Source organism: Myotis myotis, unplaced genomic scaffold (genome assembly GCF_014108235.1).
Source record: "Myotis myotis isolate mMyoMyo1 unplaced genomic scaffold, mMyoMyo1.p scaffold_m19_p_2, whole genome shotgun sequence".
NCBI classification, from domain to species: domain Eukaryota; kingdom Metazoa; phylum Chordata; class Mammalia; order Chiroptera; family Vespertilionidae; genus Myotis; species Myotis myotis.
In genome coordinates this window covers 65,986,762-66,007,422 of record NW_023416324.1, presented here as the reverse complement: position 1 = coordinate 66,007,422, position 20,661 = coordinate 65,986,762, and the positions used below count along the sequence as shown (strand labels likewise).

The 20,661-nt window shown below is 38.3% G+C and overlaps 1 protein-coding gene across 9 annotated transcripts in view; it reads right to left on the bottom strand.

Moving 5' to 3' along the window:
• The window catches only part of PKN2 (protein kinase N2), a 153,314-nt gene that overhangs the window by 81,684 nt on the left and 50,969 nt on the right, over positions 1–20,661 (bottom strand). For 8 of the 9 annotated variants that reach the window (XR_004973911.1, XM_036348263.1, XM_036348264.1 and 5 more), the window contains exon 2: positions 19,615–19,915. Coding sequence is in view for 7 of the 9 variants with exons in the window: in XM_036348263.1 (XP_036204156.1) it covers positions 19,615–19,915 (301 nt within the window). In the remaining 2 variants the exon portion in view is untranslated. Of the gene's footprint in view, positions 1–19,614; positions 19,916–20,661 lie in introns of those variants that run through there. The other variant, XM_036348265.1, reaches the window with a different exon arrangement.

The following is a 20,661-nucleotide window of genomic DNA, read 5'->3' as shown; positions in this document are numbered from 1 at the left end:
CATCAATTGGCTGCCTCCTGCACCAGGGCCTAAGCCAGGGAGGAGCCTGCAACCAAGGTACGTGCCCTTGACTAAAATCACACCCGGGACCCTCTGGTCCGCAGGCCGACGCTCTATCCACTGAGCAAAACTGGCTAGGGCTAAATTGACTCTTAAGTGCATACTTTGCCAATTAAAACTATACCTCATGATTAAGACTAATGAGGGCCCAAATAAAGTTTCACTTTCATAGCTAGGCATTAAAGGCCTTATACTGACAAGATCTAAGTTAACTGTCCATTACTAATTTCCTGTCAAATTCTACACTCAGTTAAAAAATAATTTATATCTCTTTACCTCTGAAAAAGCAATGCACTTGACTTCCTCCAAATTATTTTCAACTCATCTGAGACATCATTTTCTTCAGGAAACCTCTAATCATCCCCAATCTGATCAGGTGTCCTTTCTAATATGTCTTCAAAGTACATTTTCATCCCTCCTTGGTGCTATGTATAATATAGTATTATAATAATTTATTTTCAGGTTTGTTTTCCATATGGAGTGCTGGGATTTATTCATAACTATTGTAATGGATGAGTTTAATATATTATACTAGAGGTCTGGTGCATGGATTCGTGCACATTGAAAGGAAATTAATTAGAAGATGGCCAGTGGGGTGGGACTGCTGCCCATCCCTGGCCAGCAGCACCTGGGGCAGTGCCAGGGCTCAAAAAGCATCTGTGGAATGAGCAGGGTCCCTCTGGCAGGTGGGGTCCTTCAGCCTGGCCTACGGGGATGAGGCCAAAACCAGCAATCCAACACCCCTGTGGGGTCCCGGAGTGCGAAAGGGCACTCTGCAAAGTTGCTGTCATTTCGCAGCTCCTGCATTGAGCACCTGCCCTGTGGTGGTCAGTGTGAGTTATGCCTACCGGTCGGTTGTTTAACCTTTTATATACATACTAGAGGCCTGTTGCACGAAGAGATTCGTGCAATAGGCCTTCCCTTCCCTTGGCTGCTGACACCAGTTTTCCTCTGGCACCCAGGACCCAGGCCTTCGCTCTGGCTGGGCTCCGGCCAGAGGGCTCCAGCCCCCCCCCCCCCCCCGCAGCTGTCAGGCCTCACTGCTCTGCTGATCCCAGGGCCATGAGGCCTCGCGGCTCCGCTTGGCGCCGGGGCTGTGAGGCCTCCCGGGTCCGCTAATCCCGGGGCCATGAGGCCTCGCTGCTCAGCTGGCTTTGGGGCCGTTTGGCTTCGCTCCACTGCTTGGAGCCTACATATGCAAATTAACCACCATCTTTGTTGGTGGTTAATTTGCATATCACCCTGATGAGCCAATGGAAAGCGTAGCGAAGGTACGGCCAATTACCCTTTTTGTCTTTTATTAGTTAGGAAGGACTAGGAGCCCAGCGTGCGATTCAAAATCATGTGGCACTGCCCACCCTCGAGTCACCAGTCCGCCCTGCTTTGTTCCCCGGGCCCCGCAGCAGCCGTGTCCGCTGCCGGTCTGGCACTGCCTCCCTCTCCAGCCCTTGAAGCAGCCCACCCCCGGCACAGGCACGCAGAGGCCCCTTGCTGCCCCGCCCCCAAAGCTGTACGCACAAACTCCTCCTGTCCGGTTGAACTGTTATGGCATCCCAGTTAATTAGCATATTTCTCTATTTTTATATAAATGACAGAAAAAGAGCAGATTAATTCTGAAAAAAAAGTCCATTTAAAAATGGGGTGAAGAATGCCTTGGCCAATGTGGCTCGGCTGGTTGCAGTGCTGTCCCGTACACTAAAAGGTGGTGGGTTCAATTCCCAGTCAGGACACATATCCAGGTTGCAGGTCCAATTCCTGGTTGGGGTGTGTGTGGGAGGCAACTAATGAATATTTCTCTATCACATCTATGTCTCTCCTTTCCCCTTCTCTAAAAACTGGGGAGGGGACAAAAAATGAGGGGTTAAGAGACACAAAGGGCAAAAAGAAAAACAAATGTATCTTACTATGGTTCAGATGAAAAGGAGAAAAATGATGATTCAAAGACAAGTATGTAATGAGATAACTACAAATTTTCCAAAGCATATAAAAGAAACCAATACAAACACTGAGTGGCCAGATTATTATGACCATCCCATCAGTACTTTGTTGGGCCACCTTTTGCCTTCAATACTGCAGCGATTCTTAACATTGACTCCATGAGATATTGAAAGGTGATGTGAGAATCTGACACCATGCCTGATGAATAGCACTGTCCAGTTCTGTGAGATTTGATGGTTGTGGAACCAGCTGCCTGATGGCTCTTTTAACTTCGTCCCAGAAATGCTCAATTGGATTTCGATCTGGTGATTGCGGGCACCACCTAAGCAAGGTAAAGTCTCCCTCATGCTCTTGAAACCACTCCTGCACAATACGAGCACCGTGGCATGGCGCATTGTCTTGTTGGAAGAAGCCATCTCCATTGGGATACGCCATCAACATGATAGGATGAACCTGATCAGGAACGATACTTAGGTATGTTGTGCTAGTCAGACTTTCTTCCACATGAATTAAAGGGCCCAAATCATGCCAGGAAAACATGCCCCAAACCATAACACTGCCCCCGCCAGCTTGAAGGGTTGTACACATGCATGTGGGGTGCATGCTTTCATGCTGTTTCCGCCAAATTCTCACTCTGCCATCTGCATGGAAACTGGAAACGTGATTTATTGGACCACATGACTTTTTTCCAATGCTCAACTGTCCAATCCTTGTGTCCTGTGCGAATTGGAGACGTTTTATCTTGGTAACTGCAGACAGCAAAGGTGTTCGAACAGGCCTTCGGCTGTTTTGCTGATACTCGCTTCACGGCTCCGAGTACCAACAATTATCCCACGTTCAAAGGCTGTTAAATCGAGTTGTTTACCCATATCTTCAGAAAAAAAATCACTTCTACTGTCGTGGTAAACAACCTGCTTCCCTATTTATAACTAGAGGCCAGGTGCACAAAAATTTGTGCACTCAGGAGGGTTCCTCAGCCCAGCCTGTGCCCTCTTGCAGTCTGGGACCCCTCGGGGGATGACCACCTGCTGGCTTAGGCCCGCTCCCTGGGGGGGGATTGGGCCTAAGCTGGCAGTCAGACATCCCTCTGGCAGCCCTGGAGCCCTCGGGGGATGTCCACTTGCCAGCGGGGAGCAGGCCTAGCTGCAGTCAGACATCCTTAGCGCTGCTGAGGAGTTGGGAGAGGTTCCCACCACCACCGCTGTACTGGCAGCCATCAGCCTGGCTTGTGGCTGAGCAGAGCGCCCCCTGTGGGAGCGCACTGACCACCAGGGGGCATCTCCTGCATTGAGTGTCTGCCCCCTGGTGGTCAGTGTGTGTCATAGTGACCAGTGATTCCCAGTCACTCTGCTGTTAGGGTCAATTTGCATATTACCCTTTTATTATATAGGATGTTCTGGCCCTCTAGCAACTTCAGTATGAAATTATAGCTAATTTGCCTACAAATGTCAGGTGGTCATAATAATCTGGCCACTCAGTGTAGAGCAGTGATGGTGAACCTTTTAAGCTCAGCGTGTCAGCGTTTTGAAAAACCCTAATTTAACTCTGGTGCCGTGTCACATATAGAAATTTTTTGATATTTGCAGCCACAGTAAAACAAAGATTTATATTTTTGATATTTATTTTATATATTTAAATGTAATTTAACAAAGAAAAATCAACCAAAAAAATGAGTTCGTGGGTCACCTCTGACACGTGTGTCATAGGTTCGCCATCACTGGTGTACAGTCAAGATATCCAATCAACACCAAGCAGTAATATACATACAACCTCCAAATTAATGATAGTTTGACTTACAATTTTTTAGCTTTATGAATGAGGGAAAGCAATACTTAGCAGAAACTGAAGTTTGAATTTTGATCTTTTCCTGAGCTAGTGATATGTGGTATGATACTCTCATGATTCTGGGCAGCATCCGTAAGACACATCTCCCAGTCATCCATGTTATCATGAGTGTAAACAACTGTTATTCTACACTGTATTCATTGTGTTAGATGATTTTACCCAAGTGTGGGCTAATATGTTTGAGGCCATGATATGATGTTTGGTAGGTTATGTGTATTAAATGCATTTTTTACTTAGAATATTTCCAACTTAATGATGGGCTTATTGGGATCTCCCCATCTGTATAATGTGTGTGTGTGTGTGTGTGTGTGTGTGTGTGTGTGTGTGTGTTTGGGGAGATGGGGTCCCCACCTAGATATATCATGGTAAAACTTCAAAATAATCAAAGAGAAAATCTTAAGAGCAGCCATAGAAAAAATGCCTTTAAAGGAGCTATTAGAGTGACAGCAGACTTTAAAACAATGAAAGCTAGCCCTGATTGGTTTGGCTCAGTGGATAGAGCATTGGCCTGCAGACTGAAGGGTCCCAGGTTCTATTCTGATAAAGGGCATGTACCTTGGTTGTGGGCACATCCCCAGTGGGGGGTATGCAGGAGGCAGATGGTCAATGTTTCTCTCCCATTGATGTTTCTAACTCTCCATCCCTCCCCCTTCCTCTCTGTAAAAAATCAATAAAATAAAAAACTATCTATCATCTATCTATCTATCTATCTATCTATCTATCTATCTATCTATCTATCTAAAATGAAAGCTCAAAGAAGGTATAATGATAGTTTGTGTGAAAAGATATAACTATCAAGCTTATATATTGTAAACTCAGTGAAAATACCTTTAAAAATGAGGACAAAATAATACTATCAAACAAAGAAGGAAAGAATGTTACAAACATAAGCTCTTAAAAAGAAATACTAAGGGATGTATTTTAGGAAGAAAAAAAGTGATACAAACTGGTATATCAAAAGAGAAATGAACTAGGAAAAAAGAAAATGGTTTATAAAAAAGACTACTGTATATATTTTTTAAATGTCATGTAAAGATTTTTTAAAAACAAAGAATTAAGCCCGGCCGGTGTGACTCAGTGGTTGAGTGTCGGCCCGTGAACCTGGAGGTCACGGTTTGATTCCCAGTCAGGGCATATGCCCAGATTGCAGGCTCAATCCCCAGTGAGGGGTGTGGGGGGGGAGGAGTGCAAGAAGTAGCTGATCAATGTTTCTCTTTATTCCTCTCCCTTCCTCTCTCTAAAATCAATAAAAATATATTTAAAAAAACATAGAATTAAAATTAAGGTAACAACAACATATAAGTCAGGATGTGTGGGTAGATGGAGACATTTTAAGGCCTTAGAAATGTATGGACACAGGTAAAAATAGTGTTAACATTATGGTCTTTGATGAGTATGCATGTTATATTGTGTAAATTAACCAAAATTTCTAAAACAATGTACTGTTTTTCAAAAATACTATGAAAATGGCAAAAAAGGGGGGAAGAGCATTGAAGCACAAAATAAGATATTAAATATGAACCCAAATATATCGATAATTATTTAAACATAGTAGACTAAACGATCCAGATAAAAGATAACCATACACATTTTAAAAACAAATAAAAAAGCAAATCTAATTATACGCTATTTATAAGAGACATATCTAAAACATAGTGATACAGAAAAGTTGAAAGTAAAAGAATTTAAAAAGGTATTTCATCTAATCAATAAGCCCAACCCCCAAACTATTTTAATAACAGACAAAAGATACTTTGAGGCACAAAAATTACTAGAGATTAAAAAGTCATTTCATAAAGATAAAAGATTCAATTCACCAGAAAGATGTATCCATTTTAAATTTATTTTGTGGCCAATAACATGGAGACAAAGTAAAGCAAAAATTGGCAGCATTAAAGAGGATATAGCAACTCCAATGCCACTAAACATTACTTCAATGTTTTTCATAATAGAATAAGCAGATAAAAATTAAATGCTTAACCTATAAATATATAAAGAATAATAGCCAACCAGTGAAGAATATCTATTATTTTTAAGCACACACAGAACATTTAAAAAATTATATATGGCCATAAAATAAATCTCAGGAAATTTCAAGGGACCACAATAAAATTAATCAAGCAATCAAAAAATAAAAGAAAACTAGGAAAATCCTCCTATGTTTAATGACCTAGAAACACACTTTTAAGTACCTTGTAGGATAACAAATATATATGAAAATAAGACAATATTTCAAACTAAATAACTAAAATTTTAGGTGATATCATCATGACAGCATAATATGTTCCCCTTTTTTGCCCCACTTTTTAAACAATGAATTAAATATCCATCCATGGCCAAAACTGCATTTATGTGATTTGAAGTATTTAGCACCATAGGCCAAAGGACATGGTAGGAGTCTTGCCCCACTTAGCTCTGGTAATAGACCTCAGTAACTCAGGATCAATCAAAGACATAAAAATAAGACCTGATACCATCATTCCTGAAGCAAATTTAGGGAAGAAGCCCTCAACATTGGTCTTAGCAATGATTTTTTGGATGACACCAAAAGCAAAATAACTTCAATCTATATCAAACTTTAAGGCTTCTTCACAGCAAAAAACAAGCAACAAAATTAAAAGCAACATACAGGCCTGGCTGGTGTGGCTCAGTGGTTGACAGTTGACGGCTCAATTCCTGGTCGGGGCACATACCCGGGTTTCGAGCTCAATCCCCAGTGGGGGTTGTGCAGGAGGCAGCCAATCAATGATTCTCTCTCATCATTGATGTTTTTATCTCTCCCTCTCCCTTCGTCTCTGAAATCAATAAAAATATATTTTAAAAAATACAAATGATCTAACTGGCTATCATCAAGAGATAGAAAACTGTTTCAAGACTGTACAGATAAGGGAACCCTTATATACCTTTCATGAAAATGTAAATTGGTGTAGCCACTATGAAAAACAGTATGGAGGTTTCTAAAAAAATTAAAAGTAGAACTACCATATAATCCAGCAGTTCCACTTTTGAGTATATATCTAAGGGATAAAAAACAGGATGTCAAAGAGATATAGGCACTCTCATGTTTATTTGGCATTACTCACAATAGCCAAGATATGAAAGCTACTTGTGTTCCTCAATAGGTGAAAATAAAGAAAATGTGGTATGTACGTGTGTACATGTGTACACACACATAAAATATGAAATATTATTAAGCAATGAGAGAAAACTTCTGCCATTTACAACAACATGGTTAGAGCTTGAGGGCATTATACTAAGTAAGATAAGTCAGACAGAGAAAAACAAATGCCATATGATATCACTTATATGTGGACTCTAAAAAGGCCAAGATCTTGTAAAAACAGAGAGTAGAAAGGTGGTTACCAGAGGCTAGAGTAGGGTAATTGGGAAATGCTGTTTAAGCATACAAACTAGAAACTAGTAGATAAATAAGTCCTGAAGAACTAATGCAACGCATAGTGATTATAGGTAACAATACTGTAAACTCCAAAGTCGCTAAGAGACTAGATCTTAATTGTTCCCATGCCCAATAAGAAGTGATAATATGTGACATGATAGAGGTGTTGGCTAATGCTATAGTGATAATCATATTACAATATATAAATGTATACATGTTGTACACTTTAAACTTACATATTGCTACTTATCAATTATGTTTTCTATAAAAATATTTAAAAATTTTACACATCAAAACTTTTGTGATGCAACTAAAGCAATACTTAGAGGATAGTCATAAACTTTGAATGAATGTATTAGAAAAGATAATAAATCTAAAATGCTAAGCATCTCCCCTGATTGGTTTTGCTCCATTGGTAGAGCAAAGGGTCACAGGTTCAATTCCCAGTCATGGGCACATACCACATTACAGGCCAGATCCCAGGAACCGGTCAGGGCTAGTGCAGGAGGCAACCAATCAAGGTGTCTCTCTCACATCTACATTTCTCTTGCTTCCTATCTACCTTCTCCCTCCCCTCCACTCTCTCTAAAAAAGAAAATCAATGGAAAAAAATATCCTCGGGGAGAATTAAAAAAAAAAGTGCTAAACATCTATACTGTTGAGATTAAAAAACATCTGGCAACCTTTAAAAAAAATAGCCAACTAATTTCAAAGAATGAGAGAAAAAAATAAATGGGCAGAGATTAACAAAATAGAACAAAAAAGAATCAGTAGAGCCAAAAAACTTTTTTTTTTTTTTTTGGTAAAGGGAACTGCATATAAAATATGACAAGAAAAGTGATCAAGAAAGAAAAATAAAGAACATACCTATATTAGTAATGAAAGAGGAAATGTTACTACAGATATGCACATATATGTCAATAAATTTGAAAACAATATAAAATAGAGATCATAGGAAACTATAAGTTCTTCAAAAATAATTAAAGATTACAATTACCAATAAAATTCAAAGTGCTACAAGACTCCTTAAATATATTACAGAGTTGTAGAAGAATGTAAATAATAGTATTTGCAAACTTTAAGTGCCTGACACTATAAGCTAACTTAAGACTTCATGCTCAACATCTTTCTCTTTTGCTTAAAGTAAGCAGAAGGTTAAGCAGGGAAAAAAAAAAAAGAAAGAAGATTTCAGTCTCACCTGCAGTTGGGGGCTAGGGGCAAGGCAGTGCATGGTGCATGTGACCCAATCCCACAATAGATATAACTAGACATCTGTAGCTTTATGCTTCTGAGAATGCTTTTGCTATTCTGATAAAAAGAGACTCGTTAGTTCCTCATCCTGGTGGAATAAAATTTGGGTTTTAATAAGAGCCCAAGAAAAGTCCTGAGAACTCTACAAAGTGGGCAATCAGATCAGGAAAAACCTGATTGAAGACAGGAACCTCAAACAGTGCCATCTATAATGGCTAAATTACTTCTGGACTTGTCTTTGGCTTGGGATGCCTGGGGGGAGAAGTAATAATATTCTTTTAAAATTCCTACTGTTCTCAGTTTAGAGGCAGGAAATCATATTATCTTAGGTTTAAATTTGCTTTTAACTGGATTCAGGTTGGTAAAGCTTCCAAGCATCTTACAGAAATGCACATACTCTTTGAAAGAAGACACTTTAAATCTAAACCTAAAAGAATTCCCCCAGAGAAAATTCCAGTGAAAATATAGACACAGTAGAAATCACAAAGCTCAGATAGAAAAAAAAAAAAAAAATCACCATGAGTAAGAAAAACCTATAGTAGTATGACAAGGATTTTACTTATTGTCATTACCATATACAGAATGTGAAAGTGTATTTAATATGAAAACTAAATATAAGGAGTATCAAAGAATGTTTGGGACAAGACACTATAAAAAATAACCAAGATTATAAAAATAGAACTTCCAGTATTAAAATATATACAGGGTGTCCCCAAAAATGTATATACACTTTGAATAATTATATATTTCAATGGTTTCAATTTGAAGAGAAAGAAACATCAATTGAGCTATTAGCTGTTAAAGCAGTGGTTCTCAACCTGTGGGTCGCGACCCCTTTGGGGGTCGAACGACCCTTTCACAGGGGTCGCCTAAGACCATCGGAAAACACATATATAATTACATATTGTTTTTGTGATTAATCACTATGCTTTAATTATGTTCAATTTGTAACAATGAAATTGGGGGTCACCACAACATGAGGAACTGTATTAAAGGGTCGCAGTATTAGGAAGGTTGAGAACCACTGTGTTAAAGTGTATATACATTTTTTGGGACACCCTATATATTAGAAATACAATATATGTGATCAAGAGCAAACTGGACACAGGTAAAAGGAGTATTAGAGAAATGGAGACAGAGACTTGAAGAAATTATCATGCATCCAACTGGAGTTTCAAAATGAAAGAATAGAGGGAATACAGAAGGTGCAATACTAAAAAAAAAAAAAAAAAAAAAAAAAAAGGAGCTAAGAATTTTCCATAATGAATGAAATACACAAATCTCATATTCAGGAAACATAGTAAATCCAAGCAGATCTAATGAAAGGAAATATAAACAATTATTCTCAAAGAGCAGAACACTGAAGACAGAATATCTTAAAAGAAGCTAGGGAGAAAGGACATTATCTACATAGCTTCAACCATCAGACTACAGCTGCCTCCTCCTCAATAACAGTGGAAGACTGTGAAATAACAGTTTCCAAGTGCTGAGAGAAAATAACCTAGAATCGTACACGAGGAAAAATATCTTTCCACAGTCTATACCTTTAGAAAGAAAAAGAAACAAGGGATTCTAGAAGGAAGGTCTGTGAAGTATGAAGAAATGGACAAAGAAAATGATAAATATGTAGGCAATTGTAAACCAACAATGACTATATAAGACAACATAATTAGACCTAATTTGTGAAATTGAAGATAAGTAAAAGAACTAAAATATAAACATCAATGGCATATAAATCAAGTGGAGTTAAATAGATTCGAATTAACCACATCATACTTTCTGGTATTTCCAAAGTGGTAGGTATTTCAAGCCAAGATGGGCTTTTTGGTCTTCATCTGGTAATTTATGACCTTATGGATATTACTTGAATGTCCTACTGGCTTTTCTTCTAATTGTATTTAAAATTGAACTCTTCTTTCCTGGAACGCTACTTCTAAATCTTTCTGCTTGTTTTCTGTCCTCTTAATGGCATGACTCTAGTAATCCATAAATAAAACCTGACTTTTACTATAGATGCCTCCCTTTCTTTCTACTTTTGCTCTCCAATGTAAGTCCGTATGTCAAATACCAAACCTTTAGATTCCACCTCTGATAGAGGTCTCAAATAAGAAAAGCAAGGCCTGGAGGGGTTTAAAGTGGCATATAACCACGCAACTATGTAATGCTTCAGCTGGGATGAGATCTCAGATCATAAAATCTTTGGTCTTTATTTTATAGCCAGCTGACTCCCAATGTTCAATATTCATAAAGTGATCCTTAAACAGCCAGAATGCCTGCTTCTGAACTGAGGCTATTTACTGCATTTAAAAAAAAGAGAAAATATAGTTGAAGTAAACCTAGCCAAATCTAAACTAGTAAAAGTAGTAGCATGCTGATGCACTAGCTAATCTATCTCCTTAACAAACTGTCACCTGTAAGTCTTTTAGTTACTGTTCACTGATCAACATTTTGGTTTTCGCTTGATACGTATAAACCGATATTTAAAAAATAAACTTCTCCAGAACCTTGCCATGTGTTACAATTATATTAACAGTTTATATTCCCCTAAAATCTAACGTTCTTGTTTAACCAGATATGATTACCTTATAAAGACATCTGGAACCTGCTCAGATTATAATGAGTGCTCATGTATTATTAATGGATGATTAACCAGCTATTTTGAGTACTCGGGATAACCTCTGTCAGCTGTCACCAATGAAGTAATTTTGCTGAAATATTTTATAGCTGGTACAACCTCTGGTTTAGTTTTATTATTATTTTACCAAAAGTGTGTGGATAAAATTGTGGGTTGTAACATGTTTTGCTTAAGGTGAAATAAGCAAGCAAGGCATTAATTTTAGAACTGGCCTTGGCAGAGTATTTCAGTTGGTTATAGCATTGTCCCCATATGCCAAGGTTGCAGGTTTGATCCTCAGTCAGGACACATACAAGAATCAACCAATGAATGTGCATAAATGAGTAGGCAACAAAATGTGCATAAATGAGTAGAGACAACAAATCTATGATTCTCCTCTCTATCTAAAATCAAATTAAATTAAAAATTCAGAACTGCTTGTATCTACTATATTAAACTAAAGGGCCAGTGTACAGATGCGTGCACATTGAAAATAAATTAATTACAAGGTGGCTGGTGGGGCAGGACTGGGCGAGATGGGCCAGACATGCCCTGGAGCCAACCTCCTGCGGGTTCCTCCCTGGCAGGACCTGGGGCGGCTCTGGCTCTCGAAGGGCGTCTGCGGAGTGAGCAGGATCCCTAGCAGGTGGGGTTCCTTGGCCTGGCCTGTGGGGATCGGGCTGAAACTGGCAGTCCAACATCCCCTGAGGGGTCCAGAGTGCGACAGGGCACTCTGCATAGTTGCTGTCGTTTGGCAGCTTGGTGTTGAGCATCTTCCCCCTGGTGGTCAGTGTGTATCATACCTACCGGCGGGTCGGCTGGTCACTTAGCCTTTTATACAAAACTCTGTACCCAGGGCATGCACAGTTATTTAATAAATTCTCCTTAAGATGGCGCTTTTTCCTCTTTCCTCCCTCTGATTACAATGATGTATATCGCCAATCATTATACACTTGTTAAACTGGTTAAAAATATATATCAATAATACCAAGTGCTGGAGTGGATGTGAAAAACTGGAACTCTCATATATGCTGGTGAAAATAAAAAATGCTATAACCACTCTGGAAAACATTCTGGCAGCTGTGTACAATGCTAAATATATTCTAACATATGACTTAGCAATCACACTTCTAAGTATTTACCAAAGTGAACTGACAACATGTTCACACAAAAAACTATTCATGGGTAGTTATAGCAGCTGTGCTGAAAATTTCCAAAAACTAGAAAACAACCCTAATGTTCTTGGTGAATGAATAAACAAACTGCGGTACATCTATACAATGTACTACTACAGAGCTAGAACGATACTCCAAAAATTTATATGGAATCAAAAAAGACCCTGAATAGGTGCAGCAATCTTGAGAAAGAAAAACAAAATTGGAGGAATCACAATACCAGACTTCAAGTTATACTACAAAGCCACCATAATCAAAACAGCATGGTACTAGCACAAGAAAAAGCATATCGATCAATGAAACAGAAAAGAGAACCAAGATATAGACCCAAGCCATTATGCTCAATTAAAATTTGACAAAAGAAGCAAGAGCATACAGAGGAGTCAAGACAGTCTCTTCAATAAATGGTATTGAAAAAATTGGATACATGCAAAAAACAAAAAAAAAAAAGAAAGAAAAGAAAAGAAAATAGACCACCAACTTACACCATACCCGGGAATAAGCTCAAAATGAATAAAAGACTTAAATGTAAGTCATTAAACCACAAAAATCCTACAAGAACACATAGGCAGCAAAATCTCAGACATCTCTCATAGCAATATGTTTACTGATACATCTCCTAAGCCAAAGGAAGCTAAGGAGAAAATAAACAAATGGAACTTCATCAAACTAAAAAGCTCTGCACAGCAAAAGAAACCATCAACAAAACGAATAGACTGCCCACTGTATGGGAGAACATATTTAGCAATGATACATCTGATAAAGGCTTAATATCCAAAATATATAAGGAATTCATACAACTTATAAAAGGAAGACAAACAATCCAATTAAAAAGCGGGCAAAGGACCTAAATACCGTAGACACTTCTCCAAAGAGGACATACAGATGGCCAAGAGGCATATGAAAAAATGCTCAAAGTCACTTGATAATCAGAGAGATGCAAATTAAAATGATGAGGTATCACCTCACACCTGTCAGAATGGCTACCATCAACAAATAAACAAATGACAAGTGCTGGCGAGGATGTGGAGAAAAGGGAACCCTATCTTACACTGCTGGCACTTGACCCAGTGATCCCACATCTAGGAATATATCCTAAGAAACCCGAAGCACCAATCAGAAAAAAATGTATGCACCCCTATGTTCATAGCAGCACAATTTACAATAGCTAAGATCTGGAAATAGGCAAGTGCCCATCAGTAAATGAGTGGATAAAAAAGCTGTGGTACATTTATACCATGGAATTCTATGCAGCAGTAAAAAAAGAAGAATCTCTTACCCTTTGAGACAGCATGGAGGGACCTGGAGAGTATCATGCTAAGTGTTAGAGAAAGACAAGTATCACATGATCGCACTCATATGTGGAATCTAAGTAACAAAATAAACTGATAAACGGAGTGGATCCAGAGACAAGGAAGCATGGAACAGTGTGTGGCATCTTGGAGGGAGGGTGGGTGGGCGGGAGGTAATCAATCAAAAACCTTGCAAGCATAACCCATGGACACAGACAATAGGGTGCTAAAGACCTGGGGTGGGGGAGAGGGGCAGGGGCATGATGGAGTGGGTAAATGGGCCAATAAGGGGGATATATGTAATACTTTCAACAACAAAGAATTATAAAAAATAAAATAAAATAATGAAAAAGAAAGACTTCATAAACTGAACTTTGGTCATTAAAACAGAAAACTTAAATATAGTTATATCTGCAGAATTTAAATGAATTTCCAAGGTTAACTCCAAAAATCCTAATACTATTAGTTTTATATATGCTGGATATTCTAGATGTTAAAGAAAATATTCACTGCCTCAATAGGTAAAAATCTAAGTTTGGTGGGGTCTGAGAAGATGGCAATGAGAAGAGCTAATAAGAAAAGGAAATGAGATGAAAATAAAGGGGCTTATACTACACATATTATTAGCTATATTTAATAAATTATGAAAATTATTCTTATCCACTTCTTTAGAGATACACAAGAGTCCAAGAATCAGGAAACTGGTTCTTTGCTTTGGAGTCTCAGATGCCAACTAAGGCTTAGGTTACCACTCTACTTTATAGAATTCATTTCTTACTACTCTTAAAAATACATACATATATTTTACAAATAACAGTCCCAAAAGAGCAGATCTTGACATTATACTAAGTAATATTTCAGAGAGTTTTATAGTTAGAAGTTTCTAAGTTCATCTGATAAAAATCCTTATCCTATATAATAAAGAGCTAATATGCTAATTAGACCAGTTAAAATTTGAATTTATTTAAAATAAATCTTGTAAATGCAGGCATTCAGAGGTATATAAAAAATTAAATAGCCCTAACCGGTTTGGCTCAGTGGATAGAGAGTTGGCCTGCGGACTGAAAGGTCCCAGATTCGATTCCGGTCAAGGGCATGTACCCTGGTTGCAGGCACTTCCCCAGTAGGAGGTATGCAGGAGGCAGCTGATCAATGTTTCTCTCTCATCGATGTTTCTAACTCTCTATCTCTCTCCCTTCCTCTCTGTAAAAAAATCAATAAAATATATTTAAAAATTAAAAAATAGTTCTCTTTGCAAGTGGCTTATTCTTTTACTGTATTACTGATTTGGCAGCATTACAAGCAACAATATAGAGGTTTAAAGGTAGTTCAACATTAACTTTGGGTCAGATTGTCATAAAATTTCATATTTTTTACATTACATACTAAGGTTAATAAAATTATTTATTTTAGATTAGGTGTAACAGGATGACTTAAGGACATGGTACTTTGCTTTCAGTTCTTTAAAGCACAGATGTTCCTCAGCTTATAATAGTTCAACTTACAATTTTTAGCTTTGCAATGATGCAAAAGCAATACACATTATGTAGAAACTGTACTTTGAAATTTCAAATTTTATCTTTTCCTGCTATATGCGGTATGATACTCTCTTGTGATTCTGGGCCACTACAGTGAGCCACATGATTACAAGCAACCAGTAGTTTACAGTGTACTCTGTTGCTAGTTTTTTGGATATTGTGTTTTCGCATCCCATCATGTCTACAGAAATGCCCATGTGAGTCTCCTGCTTCTGGTAAGGAGAAGGCAGCAGCAATTGCTCTTGAGATGAAATTCAAGATAATTAACCAACTGTAAGCTAATATAAGTGTTCTGAGCACATCTAAAGTAGGCTAGACTAAGCTATGATGTTCAGTAGGTTAGGTGTATTAAACGCATTTCAATTTAGGGTATTTTTGAATTTACAACTGGATTATCAGGATGTAACTCCATTAAAAATCAGGAAGCATGTATATGTGAATTAACAGAAGTGTTTGGCTAATTCTTGTCTGGAGAGGGATTATGTAAGCAGAATCAATGACTCTTAGAAAGAACAACTTTTAAGTCTGCATTGTACCAATGGTTACTACGTAAGTGGTTAGAAAGACTGCTTTTAATTCACATCTGCAATAATTAACTCTATCACTTTACTTTCTTATTTATAAAACTAGAAGCCTGATGCACAAAATTCGTGCAAGGGGCTCAGCCCTCGCATCCCAGCTGCCTCTGCCCTCACAGCAGTCCCAGCTGCCTTGTGGCCCTGACCCCTGCCCACTTGTCATTCAAGAAGGTTGTTCTGTTGTCTGGTCTGTCTCTTCCCTCTCTCCCCTCTATCCCCCCTCCTCTCTCTCTCTGGTCTCTCTCCCCTCTCTCCCCTCTCTCCCCTCTCTCCCCTCCTTCCTCCCCCTCCCCCTCCCCTCTCCCTCCCCCTTCGTCGTCGTCGTCTTCTTCTTCTTCTTCTTCCTCTCTCTCCTCTCTCTCTCTCTCTCTCTCTCTCTCTCTCTTTCTCTTTTCCTCTCTGAAATCAATAAAAATGTATTTTTAAAAATTATGCTTTGGTATTAACTACCTCAACTAACACAGTATTTTTATTTGCTGGGGTGTTTTTGTTTGTGTTTTGGGCTGCAACAGTCACAACTAAATACCTACTACGTTGCAGATTCTATGATATATCTTGAAAACACATCCCTGCCCTGAAGGTGCACACGTTTAGTAAGTGACATAAACATGTACAATCTACACTAATAAAAGACAAACATGCAAACTAACCATACCTTTGCTATGCCTTAAGTCACGCCCACCACCAGAGTGACTATATGCAAATTAACCAAACCAAGATGGTGGCCGACAGCCACGGAGCTGGAGCAAGCAGGAGGCTTGGTTGCCCCAATGATGGAGGAAGCCAAGCTTCCCGCTAGCCGCCTGGCTCTGAGCTCCACTCAAAGCAACAAAGTTTCAATTATAGAAGGTAAATAAACCCCAGATACCTGCTTTCAGCCGGCCGTGGCCATGGAGCTGGGGCGAGCAGGCTCCCCTTCCACCCGCCCTGGCCGGCACTAAGCTCCTCTCAAGGCTACAAAGTTTCAATTATAGAAGGTAAATAAATCCCAGAATAAAATTTTAAAAAAGAAAGAAAAAAAGGAGAGGCTGGGAGCTTCCATCGCCAGGGAGCTTGGCCAGCCTGAAAATGGCCCTCAGCCCCTCACCCAGACTGGCCAGGCAACCCAGTGGGGACCCCCCACCCTAAAGGGGGTGTGGCCAGCCTGAAAACAGCCATCAGCCCCTCACTCAGACTGGCCAAACCTCCATGGGGTGAGGGTTCCCACTGGGGGGGCTTGACCAACCAGCAAACAGCCATCAGCCCCTCACCCAGGTTGGCCAGGCACCCCAGTGGGGACCCCCACCCTGAAGGGGATGTGACCAGCTGCAAACACCCATCAGCCCCTCACCCAGGCTGGCCAGGCACCCAAGCGGGACCACCACCCTGATCCGGGACACCCTTCAGGGCAAACCAGCTGGCCCCCACCCATGCACGAGACCTCTATCCTATATAGTAAAAGGATAATATGCAAACTGACCCTAACAGCAGAACGGCTGGGAATGACTGGTCACTATGACACACACTGACCACCAGGGGGCAGACGCTCAATGCAGAAGCTGCCCCCTGGTGGTCAGTGTGCTCCCACAGGGGGAGCTCTGCTCAGCCACAAGCCAGGCTGATGGCTGCCAGTACAGCAGTGGTGCCGGGAGCCTCTCCTGCCTCCTCAGCAGCGCTAAGGATGTCCAACTGCATCTTAGGCCTGCTCCCCACTGGTAAGTGGACATCCCCCGAGGGCTCCTGCGCCGCCAGAGGGATGTCTGACTGCCAGCTTGGGCCTGATCCCCCAGGGAGCGGGCCTAAGCCAGCACATGGACATCCTCGAAGGGGTCCCAGACTGCAAGAGGGCATAGGCCGGGCTGAGGGAGCCCCCTGAGAGCACAAAATTTTGTGCACCGGGCCTCTAGTATAACATAATATAATAATGAATGGACAAAGCAGAACAGAAAAGACAATCAGAGAAAGTCAGGGAAGGTTTCACAGGGATATCCAAATTGGCTTTAAGGGAGAAAAGAAATTTGATAGTAAGACTTAAAGGTCATTTCCTTATATGAAACTCTAGGAAAGACAAATTTAATCTAAAGTGATAAAAGGTAGACCAGTGGTTGCTTAAACCAGAGATGGGGATTGGAAATTGATTGAGATGCATGTATACAAGAGAACCATTGAAGTGATGGAAAGATTCAGAATCACTGCTTGTAGTAAAGGTTACCCGGGTATATACATTTGTTAAAGCTCATCAAATCATAAACTTGAAATATGTGCATTTAACATATATAATTTAGACTTCAGTAAAGTTAAAAAATGTTTAAAGGACTGGGGAAACCAGACTTTTGTGTGGCAAAAACTCTTCTGTATTCCAATTACAAGGTAGTTATGGGTATTCTGTGAGGAGGAAAATGTTTTCTCTAAATAAACAGTTTAAAACTCCAGCGCTGTTTCTTATTTTAGACCTCTCCTAAAGAAGTAATGGGCAAAAAATGTAGAGCTCAGCAGAGTTCCAACAGAACAGGCTATTTCAAAGTTTATATAACATTGCTAAAAAAAGCATTTTCCTAATACAAATTTCCATTTATAATGTAATTATTGAATGTGGGGGTAAGAGACTACTAGCTGAGGAGTTAATGAGTTCTTTTTAGCTAGCTTTATGATTCACATCTTTGGGATTATTTAAGCTTTAAAATAAGAAGGCTTATTTCTCTATGATTTCTTTCATTTTCAAGATTCAATTATTCTTACAAGGTTGAAATCTCTATGTAGAGTTTTCCAAATGAAATCTCTACGGTAAGTCCCACATTTTGAAATTGAGGCATTAAAACAAGTTCTGTCAAATACACTAATATCAGAAGTACTTTACGCAACTTTTGAGATTGGTCATTTGAGCTTCTTAGTCAAATTTATTATCTTCCTAATTAAATTCCATTTTACTTATATCTGTTATTTCTTATTACCTGATCACTGTTTCTTCTAAAATTTCTATAGTGCTAGATATATTACTATGCTACATATACCACTCCTTTGCTTTGAAAATGAAGAAATTAAGGGTTATAGAAATTAAATACCTTGCTCAAAATATCATCTTTGCAAAGAAAAAAACTATTAGATAAATATACATTAAATAATTTTTAGTAAAAAGTTTTAGAAATTATGCATATATGAATGGATAAATATTGATACAAATATAGAAATATTTTTTTCTGGAAGAATACTCAACAGAAAGTTAGTAATGCTACTTTTAGAGAGAATGGCTAGGATGGAGAGAGGTATTTCTATTTTTACTTTCTGTAGCACTAAAAAATTTCCAACATGAACATTTGTTAATTCTACTGTTTAAAAAATTATATTCTTCAGTTGCACTTATGGGTTATATTTTCCTTCTATTTTCTATATTTAAGAAAAAAAGTAATATTTGGCTTTTTAAATTTTCTTCTTTTTTAAACAATATACCAGTGGTTTAGTTGTTAATTTAGTTGCTTAAAGCACGAAGAACAAAGGTTATAGGCTTGATTAATTACATTTGCAAAGAATAAAAATAGCCCTTAGTCACAGAATGCATTTGTAACTTTAAAAAGTCATCTGGCAAACTTGAGCTGCTGATCACAAGGATGAATCAGGTAAGTGCATATGGCTGACTCAATACAAAACATTAATACTGGAAAATAACTCTAATATCTTACTGACAGAGGGTAAGAGAGTAGGCTGCAAAATTATTCATCTCTAGCTAAATAATTCATTTTCATATTCATCAATTTAATGCATTTCTGAAAAGAATATAAACAAGACCTTAACTGTAAGAGAAAATACAGACCTTGTAACTTTCAGAAAAGCCAAAAAGTATATATCACAAAACCTGCTATTTTTTAAAATAATATATTTCTTATTAGTACTATATCATATAGACATGAAATAAAATATATGTGCATGTGTATATATATGTATATATATACCTGCAACATCTTCTGGATCTGATACAACAATATGTGCATTTAGTTCTTGTAGCTTGTGATGCAGTTCTTCTAATTTTTTATTCGATTTTTTCAAAATGTTGTCCACATAAGCCAAATTTTTTTTATCTGTTGTGACTTTCCTCAGATTTTCAGCTCCTTCTTTGATTTTCAGTTCTTTCCTTATTTCTCTCTTGATTCGATCCTTGATATCATCCAATTTCTGTTGCACCATTGTATCTGAAAAGTCTAATTTTTGAACAGCACTCACGTTCTCAGACAATGGAAGACTTCGGGAATCTCCCTACAGAAAAAAATAAACATATAGGTGAGGGTTTAGGAAAGTTAGCTGCTCAGTAAAATGCACAGCATAAGAATAAACTATATATAAAGCAATCCTTTATTAAGTATGTTACATTAAATTCTTTCCTTAATAAGCAACAGACTTCTTATTTACCTTTATTATAACCATACAAAACCCCAAGTTCAAACACTGCTCACTCAACTAAGTAGCATTACCTGACAAATTTATATTAAAATAATTACAACATATCTACATACAAAAATTGTGTAAAAATACTTAGATTTTCGATATTCTATGATTCCAAGATACAGCCAATGCCCAAACTCTGATTCTTGGTTATGTTATTTAACCTATCAAAAACTTGGTTTAATTGTCTATAAAATATAAATAATACTATTGGCCACCTTTCAGAGATATTGTGATAATTCAACATATTATGTGAAGCTCCACACATAATTCTTAGCCCATTGTAGTCACTTAATAAGTGAAAATTATTAAGTTCCATAGTAAGGTAAAATTCCATTTTATCTTCTATGAGAAAACTATGAACAATAAACTAACATTGGCAAAAATAAAATTATATTCTTTTAACAACTTTTTAATGAATTAAGGCTTGGAAAGGCTATATTCAGAACTCTATATATTTCATGGCTAATTATCCCAACTGATAATTTGGTTGAGCCATTTTAAAAACATCATCACTATAAAACATACCTAAATTATGTCCTACTGACAGAAGCTAAGAT